The 10,068-nt window shown below is 46.2% G+C and overlaps 1 protein-coding gene and 2 pseudogenes across 1 annotated transcript in view; 2 read left to right on the top strand and 1 right to left on the bottom strand.

The window, feature by feature from the left end:
- The window catches only part of Kiss1r (KISS1 receptor), a gene marked incomplete at its 5' end in the record, with an annotated part of 3,708 nt that extends 2,841 nt beyond the window's left edge, over positions 1-867 (top strand). The window contains one exon of the mRNA XM_019209093.1: positions 3-867. Within this exon, the coding sequence (XP_019064638.1) occupies positions 3-341 (339 nt within the window). The remainder of the gene's footprint in view (positions 1-2) is intronic.
- Positions 868-3,716: 2,849 nt separating this feature from the next.
- On the top strand, positions 3,717-5,873 carry LOC104869794 (annotated as a pseudogene).
- A 1,454-nt stretch (positions 5,874-7,327) lies between these two features.
- Positions 7,328-9,330, bottom strand: LOC117284472 (annotated as a pseudogene).
- Between the last annotated feature and the right edge of the window lie 738 nt (positions 9,331-10,068).

Raw genomic sequence — 10,068 nt, 5'->3', positions numbered from 1 at the left:
AGGCCCTGGGTCCGGCCGGCGCGTGGCACCCGCGCAGCTATGCTGCGTATGCGATCAAGACCTGGGCGCACTGCATGTCCTACAGCAACTCCGCGCTGAACCCGCTGCTGTACGCCTTTCTAGGCTCCCACTTTCGCCAGGCCTTCCGCCGCGTGTGCCCCTGCGCCCCAAGACGCCAGCGTCAGCCCCGTGGATCTGCACCCTCGGACCCCGGCACCCCATTGGCCGAGCTGAGCCGTCTGTGTGCCCACCCGGCCCTTGCCAGTTCTCCAAGGCCCGGGAACGGGGAGCCGGGCACGCGTAGGTTGTGCGTGCTGGGGCAACTCGCGGCTCCTCTCTGAGCACACTCAGGAAGCCACCTGCGCCCCTGTGGCCAACTGTGCAGCGGTTATTGTCTGTTATTCGTATTTTTATTCTTGTCCCGAATAATCAGTGAAAGTGTTGTGCCGGTGTGTTGTACTTGTCCCCGGTTTGTGGCATTGTTTGCTGTTGACACTGTAACGATTGTCTCCCAGATGCCTGAAGCGAATGTGCTACCAATGGGACACGCTGGATCTTTCTAGAAAGGAACCGGCGTTTTCACATGCTGTCTATTGTCAACTGTACCATTGTTAAGATCCAAGTACTTTTAGAGATATTAAAATGGGAGGGAAAACGCACATCTTAGAACGGAGACACAAAGAGTTTCTGTTGCTACCAGGGGAGAGTCTGACCTGGTCTGGGGAAACAGTGAGTGTCCTTAAATAAATCAATCCTGCCTTGGGGAGTGGTGCACGCCTGTCTTCCCAGAACTCTGGGAGGCTGAGGCAGGAGGATTACCGTAAGATGGAGGCCAGCTCGGGCTACGTAGGCTATCTCAAAAGTAGGGGGCAGAGATTTCACTCAGTGATACCGTGCCTGCCTTTCGAGTGCAAGGTCCTAAGTTTAATCCCCGGTATAAAAAAAAAAAAGTGGGGGGATAGAAGCTGTAAGGAATGTAAAGCTGGAAATCAGAAGTCCTGGGGCCATTTCTACCACCTTGTATTGGTGGGAGCTGTCACATATCTAACCCAGTGGGACTGATCTGGGTGGGTGAAGCTGCTGGGCCCACCAGCATGGCATGGAGGGGAAAAGCACCTCTCTCCACCCTCGCCTTTCAGACCTCAGGCTCAGCCACCCTCAGGGACGACTGCCACCTCTCTGATGTCACAAGCCTTCCCATGAGCCCTCCGGAGGTGGAAACATTGGTGCTCCTAACACTGAACTTGCTTGTCCTGTCACCCAGAACAGGGGACACATCCCTGGCATGCCAACACTCTGGGAGGCTGAGGCAGGAGGATCACAAGTTTGAGTCTAGCCTGGGCAACTTAGTGACTTATCAAGATCCTGTCCCAAAATAAAAAGAGCTTGGGGTATAGCTCTGTAAGGAGACCCGAGGTTCTGTACCTACAGAAAAGAGTAGACCCCTAGACTGGGCTGCACACAAGCCTGGAGTTCTCCCCTCTGCTCACCCCTCCTGCCCATCTCCCTGTCAACTCCCCAGCCCCCCAAACATAAGTGCACCCCGGACCTGCTTGTCTCCCGGCCTTTGCGTGTGCCAAGCCAGCTGCCGCTCACTTATGCCTGGCATCTTGGCTCAGCTGCTGTGTGTCTGGGAAGCCCTCCAGTGCCCTCCAGGCTGTGCCCTGAGCGCATGCCCCGGGTCTTCTCAGGATCACCACACCATAGGTCTGACTGCCTTGTGTGTCCCCACTATGTGCCCAGGGTCCACCGCACAGTAGGACTGGATACCTGTTTGTGGAATGGCTGAGCAAGTGTGTGGTCATGTGTACAGAGGGACTGGCAGGTTTTTTTGAGAAAAACATTTAAACAATGAAACACATAGTTAAACGGGGACCCCTGAACATTGATCCATCAGAAATGGAAGCAGAGGGCCAGGGATTTAGCTCAGTGGTTCTGCTGCCTGCTTCACAAGCAGAAGTTCCCATGTTTGATCCCCGGTACCAATAAATAAATAAAGAGAAGATTTAAAAAATGGAATGAGAGCTGGTGTGGTGGTGCATACCTATCATCCCAGCACTCAGGAGGCTGAGGCAGGAGGATGGCTGTGAGTTCGAGGCCACCCAGGACTACATAGTGAGTTCAAGGTCTTCTTGAACTACATACTGAGACCCCTTCTCAAGAAACAAAAACAACAAGGATAACAACAAAAAGATTAAAAAAAAAAAAAACAGCCAGGGATATAGCTCAGTGTGAAGACCCTGGATTCAACCTCAAGTACAGCAGGAAAAAAAAAAAAAAGGGAAGAAAAAAAAAAGTTTTTCAGGCCTCAGTTTCCCTCACATCAACCTGGAATGTTTGTGTGTGTGAGTTTGTAGTTCGGGTTATTTTGTTTTTTGGCTTGAAGCAACACACATTTATTGTTTCCCAGTTCTGTGAGTCTAAGAGGGCTGGTTCCTTCTGGGATAAGAGTGGGCCCATCAGGCAAGAGATGCCAATCTCCCCATCCTAAGATCCACAACTCAGTCACATCTGTGGAGTCCCTTTGGCATATTCACAGGTTCTGGGGGTTAGGACACAACCGTCTTTGGGGTGCCATTATCACGCCCTTTACAATTCCCAGTTTGCAGGGTTGTTTGCTTTTCGAACCGGGAATCGAACTCGGGACCTTGTACTTGCGCTTGTGAAGCAGGCATGGCGCCACTGAGCTAAATCCCCAGCCCAGTTTGCAGAGTTCTTGTGGTTATTAAATGAGGTCCTGTAGGCACCACCCTCCCTTCAGCACAGAGACTGACGATGTCAGTGACAACAGCTGTCACTTTACTGTCTGCTGACAGCTGGGGACTTCCGGCCTGGGGCAGCCCTCCCTCCCTGCACAGGGGCTGGTGGTAGTAGGGCTGCCTGCACTTACCCTCCCTGCACCCAACCACCGCCTGGACTCTCCTAAGGCCCTAACCCCAGTGTTATCACGGAGTTTCAGAAAAGCCAGGATCTTCTCTCCTGTTTAGAACAGCACTCTCTACCCTGGCTGTGTGAGGGACATTTAACAATAGCGACCGAGGCACTACCAGCCATTTCCTTCTAGCTGAGCCAGGAAACCCTCTTAGGTGGTCTTTATCATTCCTTTCTAAAATTTAATATGCATCAGGGGTGGTAAGCACTAACCCAAAAGGACCATGAGTTTTACATTTAAAGAATTAAACCAAGATGAATGTGTCCTTGAGAACTGAAAGTTGCAGATTGAAATACTTCCAGCCAGAGGACAGGCCTGGGTAACTTCCAGAGTGCTCTTATTTTTTAAATGTTCTTACCTGTACGCACACAAATACAGGACAAGAACTGTTGTATGTTTCAAATGATTTGAAAAAATTCCTGATCTTTTCTCTTTTTTTTGGCACTAGGGATTGAACTTGGGACCTTGCGCTTGCAAGGCAGGCAGCAGAACCACTGAGTTAAATCCCTGGCCTGATCTTTTCTTTTTTTTTTTGAGACAGGCAGTCTCACTATGTTACCCAGCTGGTCTGAAAATCGTGGGCTCAAGTGATCCTCCTGTCTCAGCCTCCCAACAGGCACAAGCCACTGCATCTACTTTAAGGTAATTTTTAAATTGATCTGGTACCACGCACACCTGTAATCCCAGCACTCAGGAGGCTGAGGCAGGAGGATCACTGTGAGTTCAAGACCAGCCTGGGCTACATAGTGAGTTCCAGGGCAGTCTGAACTACATAGTGAGACCCTATCTCAAAAAATAAAATAAAATAAAGTAGCAGGTTAGGTAAGGCAGCCTAGGCAGCCTGTCCCTCCCTTGGCAGGGGTACATGGCTCAGAGGACCCCACAGAAAGGAGGAAATCAGGTGGCTGCTGCCACCACGGCCATGGTTTGTCACCAGCAGGAAGATGGCAGAACTTGAGGAACAGTTGAGTGAAGAGGAGAAGGTTTGTACAGCAGCAAAATTCATCACTCATGCCCCTCCTGAAGAGTTTAATGAGGTTTTTAATGATGTTCGATTACTACTTAATAATGAGAATCTCAGCGAGGGAGCGGCCCGTGCACTCTCGCTGTATAACTTGGATCCGTTTACTCCAGTAAAAATTGAAGGAAGGTCAGGCATTGATAACAATCATAGTGACTTAGGAAATGGAAAGTTTTTGGATCCAAACTAACAGAATCTGTTTCAAGTTCTTTCTTGGTACACAGGGATCAAACTCAGGTCCATTACACTTGCGAGGCAGGCAGCAGAACCACTGAGATAAATCGCCAGCTCAAGTTTAAGTGTTTAAGGAAGGAAGCAACTGATCCAAGACCTTCCGAAGCAGAAAACGCAATTGGACATGGAGAACTTCTGTGGAAACTTCACTGCAAGTGTACGTAGAAGAACATTAACCAAACAGGGTCTGCACTGTATATCGTAAAAAACTAGAGGGACAGAAAAACATTACTGCACGCATAGAAAGCCATCAGTTTCAAGCAAAAAAACTTTTGGAACCGTCATTGGAGAGCACAGCGGAAGTTTACAATCACACCTTGAACCACTCAGTAGTTGGTATTTGAAAATTCAGGTTCATTATCAGGAAGAGGGAAATGTTCAGCTAGTGAATCATAAAGATAAACAAAATTCGGGCCGGGGATTTAGCTCAGCCGTTCAGTGGCCTGCCTTGCAAGCACAAGGACCCGAGTTCAATCCCCGGTACTGGGGTGTCGGGGTGGGGTGGGGGATACAAAATTCCCTAACAGTGTGTGACGAAGTGCAGACTGCAAAAGAATTTATAAAGATTGTAAAAGTTGCAGAGCATGAATACCAGATGGCCATCAGTGAGAATTATCAGACAATGTCGGACACTGTTTTCAAGGCCCCGCACTGACAGTTAACAGTTACACCTACTAAGATCGATCGGAGCAAGATCCTTAGCTACAAGACTGCCAAAGAAGGCTGGGAATTTAGCTCAGTGGTGCTGCGCTCTGCCTCACAGCACAAGGTCCTGAGTTTGATCCCCGGCACTGGGGAAAAAAAAAAATTGGCAAAGAAATGCATAATATGAACCTTGCATGTCTGAATCATTTTAGTAATCTTTGCATTAAAAAAAAAATTATTGCAGAGCCGAGGATTTAGTTCAGTGGTTCCACCGCCTGCCTTGCAAGTGCAAGGACCCGAGTATGATCTGTGGCACCAAAGTAAATAAATAAATAAATATTGCAAAAGTGTTCAGAACTGTCAAGTTGCCCAGTCACATGAGCTATTGCCACTTAAAATCAGTTAATTAATTAGTTTGGTTAGAGCCGGATGTGGTGACACATACCTGTAATCCCAGCACTCAGGAGGCTGAGGCAGGAGGATCGCTGTGAAGTTTGAGACCAGCCTGAGATACACAGTGAGTTCCAGGTCGGTCTAAACTACATAGTGAGACCCTGTCTCAAAAAAACAAAAATTAGTTTGGTTAGAACACAAAAATTAGCTACTCAACCATCATTTTCTTTACTTTTGTTTGAAGATTGAGAAAAATGAGTTTAGTTTAAATGTCTTTTACTTTCTGTTATTCCTTTCTTTGTTATAATGAAGAGCTGATTCCTCTAGTTTATAGTTAAAGTTTTTGAAGTATTGAAAAATATTTTACTTAGTATAACCCTAAAATTGTTGTCTTTGGGCTTATGAAATGGGTAACTTTTGATATTAGCCCAATTCTTTTTTTTTTTTTTAATGGAACTCAGGACCTTGTACTTATGAGGCAGGCAGTGGCACCACTGAGCTAACCCCAGCCCAGCCCAATTCTTTTCAATGGGGTCAGTAATAGACATTGCAGATTAAAATGGTTAATGGACTTAGCTGCTGAAGACTATGCTGCTGAAGAAATTGTCTACCTTTTCCCCTTCATCTCTTCCACTTATGTAAGATTGAGATTAGAGGGAAAGCATTTTCTACATCAATTGTGTTTACTCTAAAAGTAAGGTTATTTAGCTAGCTTAGTGTTTGTTTTTGGGTTTTGGGGTTTTTGTTTGTTTGTTTTTTGCTTTTTTTGAGACAGGGTATGTAGTTGGGACTATGTAGTTGGGACTGACCTGGAATTCACTATGTAGCTCAGGCTGGTCTGAAACTCACAGCGATCCTCCTGCCTCAGTCTCCCTAGTGCTGGGATTACAGGTGTGTGCCACCATGACCAGTCAACATTTAACTTTTTTTTTTCTGTCCCATGGATCGAACTGAGGCCCTTGTGCTTATGAGTCAGGTGGCGGAAGCACTGAGCCAAATACCCAGCTTTAGCTTAGTGTTTAACTAAACTTTTTTTTAAACAAGACCAGGGTCGATTGCTGTTTTGAGATTCTGAAGTTAAATGAAAATACTTATCTCATAAATGCATTTAAAACAAGGGGAAAAAATGAGAACCAAGACCTGTCATGTAAAGGTACAAGATCCCAATAATGAATATAACTGTACTGTATACCTAAAATGTACCAATAAACTCAAAAAGAAAAAAAATAAATGCATTTAATGCTTTTTCCTTGTGACAATTATGTAAATTAGCTTCTTGAATTCTGTATGTCCCTGAGTTATTTTTATCATAAAGCCACAAATACAGTATAACAAGGCAAATTGTAATATATATAATCCTGAAGTCATGACCATGTCTGTTTATTTTTTTTCCTTGGATTGAACTGTACTGAAATTCAGTGTAACATTAAAATGCAGACTCTCCTATTAAAAAAAAAAAAAGTAGCAGGTTAATTTTTTTTTTTTTTTTTTTACCAGAACCATAATAAGCCTTTATTATGGGGAGGAACTGCCCGGCTGTCTCTGAACAAAGGAGAGAAAGCCATAGCAGGTTGATTTTGAAACAAAAAACAAAACAAAACAAAAGGTTACTTCAGACCCCTCTTTCAAAAACAGAAAAGTCTGCAATAAAATTTCTAATTCTACCCTATTTTTAATGTTCATACAGAGATTTCTTTCACTGAAATACCGAATAGTTTCTTTGGTGTGAAAAACTATAATAGTACACAGGATCCTAAGGAGACAATTAATAATGTGAAATAGGAAGTGAAGGGCTAAAGGTGTAGGGAAAGTGGGAAGGGTGGGGGAAAGGTAATAAGGGAGAGGAAAAAAAATATTAAAAACAGAAAAAATGGAAATAAAGTGTTTGTAAATGCGGAGGGGAGGAGGGGGTGGAGGGAGGGCAGGGACAAGGGGAAAAAATGAGAACCAAGAACTGTCGTGTAAAGGTACAGGATCCCAGTGATGAATGTAAACTAGTGATGAATTGTATACCTAGACTGTACCAATAAACTCAATAAAAAGAAACAAAAATTTCTAATTCTAGGAAGTGAGATGTGTTCTGAGAAATGACTTCCAGATTGTCACTGCGTCCGAGGGCGGCCATCACGGGGGCACTTCCAGGGGTGCTGCACCTCATCTCGGTCCTTTAAGAGCGATTCCAGTCCTCACAGACTTCTGGCAGGCTCCAGAGGCGAAGTCTGCCTGATTCAGGAGGGCCGTCACGTGATCTTGGGGCTGTCACTTAGCATGATTCGTGTGTATCTTGGATTCCAAAGGTCCACTTTTTACTAGTTGGCAAGGAAATCGATTTAGCTTTTTTTGGGGGTGGGAGGAGGTACAGGGAACAAACTCGGGAACTTGGACTTTTGAGGCAGGCAGAGTCACCACAGAGCTAAATCCTTGGCCCAATTTAGCCCCTTTTTGTGACTGGAGCACTTTCATGGATAACAAAATCAAAGCCATTCTTTCTGAATATTTCCAAATTTTTTATCAAGACAGCTTCACTGATAACAGTTGGGCTTGGCTACTATGAACCCTGAATTAAACTGACCAAGGACCTCCATTTCTCTTTTTGTTTGTTTGTTTGTTTTTGAAACATGGTCTCACTATGTATTTGAGACTGACCTGGAACTCCCTATGTAACCCAGGCTAGTCTTGAACTCACAGTGATCCTCCTGCCTCAGCCTCCTGAGTGCTGGGATTAGAGGCGTGCGCCACCACTCCTGAGTAGGCTTCTAGGATTCTGAACTCTTCCTTGGAGCCAGCTGGGGTGCTGCTGTGCCCTGAGCTCTTCTCTGCTTCTGTCCTGTCCACAGAGTCACCAGGGCCCTTATTGGGACTTGTCACCTCTTCCTGAGGGCCCTGAAAGCCCCAGGCAGAGATGGGATCTAAGGCACAGAAAGACAACGCACCTCCTTTCCTGCTGAGTTCCTTCCTACACCTGAGTCACCCAGCCCAGAGACTTGGTCTCAGAGCGGACATGACCATTTTTTCTTCCCCTTGAGTCCTTAAGAAGGGGGATTGCTCTCCCCGCAGAGGCTTTTCCATTTCTGCCGCCCACATCTTGACTGAGTCACCTTCAATATCCAGCGGTGGCTGCTGACGGACAGTAAGTTTGTTCACATCACCATCAAACATTCCTAGCAAGGAGATCTTTAAAATAGCCAACCAGAGCTGCTCTCCTTGAGGTAAAATTTGCCTTTTATCTGAAGTAACATTGGTATTAACACATTCCGAACCAACAGAAATGTTAACAACTAAAGGATATTGATGGGATTTAGCTCAGTGGCACTGCACCTGCCTCCCAAGCACAAGGTCCTGAGTTCAATTCCTGGTACTGGAAAAAAAAATGAAAAGGATATTGGTATTGATTATATGCATGGAAGACTTCATTCACATCTGGAGACCTTTGCTGGGTCCCAAGGACGCCGACTGATGGAGAAAAGCTGTCTAGGGTCACAAATGCAGCTCAGTGGCACAGCTTGCCTGGCAAGTGCGAGGCCCTGAGTTCGATTCCTGGTACCCCCCCAAAGGAAAAAAATGTCTGTTTGCTCCTCCTGATTCTTATACTTCAGATGAAGCCTAAGATCCATACTCTTCACAGAGCTGCCAGGGCACAGCTGAACAAAAGGAATGCGGCTTTGCAACCACTCCTGCCCAAATGTTCTCGCTCATCATGCACCCCACAGGCTGCCGCTGTCCTTGTCCAAGCTCACTGGTACAACGTACACGGACACCTGCTTTTTAATATTATTTTGAAATCCCTTATGACACACAGTCAGCGTATAAAATAATTGCTGTACCCTGTTGTCCCTTTCGGTCGTGGGCAGGAAAGTTTTTGGACAATTTTCAAACACAAGCAGAGTCCCAACCTTTAAAGTTGCGTGGTGCATAGAAACAGTTACAGCACTAAGCCTTCTAAGTTTTCTTCTTCCACGACACATCTATTGTCCGAAACGTCAATGAGATCCACCCCATAGTCTTTTTGTTGTTTGGTTTTGGTACCGGGGATCGAACTCAGGCCCTTGCGCTAGCAAAGCAGGCAGCAGAACCACTTGAGCCAAATCCCCGGCCCCTACCCCATGTTCTTTAAGCCCTAGATCAATATTAGTGGCACCAACATCTGCGCTGTTTTCTACCAACTCCTTCACAGCACTGCTGAGACTCTGTACCACTTGCCCAGAACAAATTTGATGGAATGACCTCCCATTGATAGTGTTTTTTTGTTTTTGCTTTTGGTTTTTTTTTCTGGTACTGGGATTGAACTCAGGATCTTGTGCTTGCCAGGCAGGCACTTTGATGGACTTGGCAAGTTCTGTATTCCGTACCCATAGCTCGCTCCATGGATGAAGCCTTTTTTGTTTGTTGATTCAGAGTTTCACTATATGTTCAGACTGGCCTTGAACTTACTATGTAGCCCAGGCTGGTCTCAAACTTGCTGTCTCAAACTTGCAGTGATCCTCCCAGCCATCCTTCTGCCTCTCGGCCTCCTAAGCCCTGTGATTTCAAGCATACACAACCACGCATGCTCTACCACGCCGAACGGAGACAGCTGTTGTATTTATTATTTATTCATTAGGACCGGGGATCGAACTGGTGACCTTGAGCTTGAGCGGCAAGCGGAGGAACCATTGAGCTAAATCCCTGGCCGAGATGGTTATTTTAAAAGTGATCTTGCGCCACCTGGTGGCTGCCGGTGAAAGGCCCGCCCACCAACAGGGGTTCCACCCGCAGATCGCGGCCCCGCCCATAAGTCGCAGTCCAGTAAACGCCCGGCAGATGGCGCGCGCACCCTGCGGAGCCTCCGCTTCCGTTTCTCCTG

This window comes from Fukomys damarensis, unplaced genomic scaffold (assembly GCF_012274545.1).
Source record: "Fukomys damarensis isolate Sample0158 unplaced genomic scaffold, DMR_v1.0_HiC HiC_scaffold_37, whole genome shotgun sequence".
Classification (NCBI taxonomy): domain Eukaryota; kingdom Metazoa; phylum Chordata; class Mammalia; order Rodentia; family Bathyergidae; genus Fukomys; species Fukomys damarensis.
Note: the sequence above shows the minus strand (reverse complement) of the source record. Positions and strands in the feature narration are given on the sequence as shown.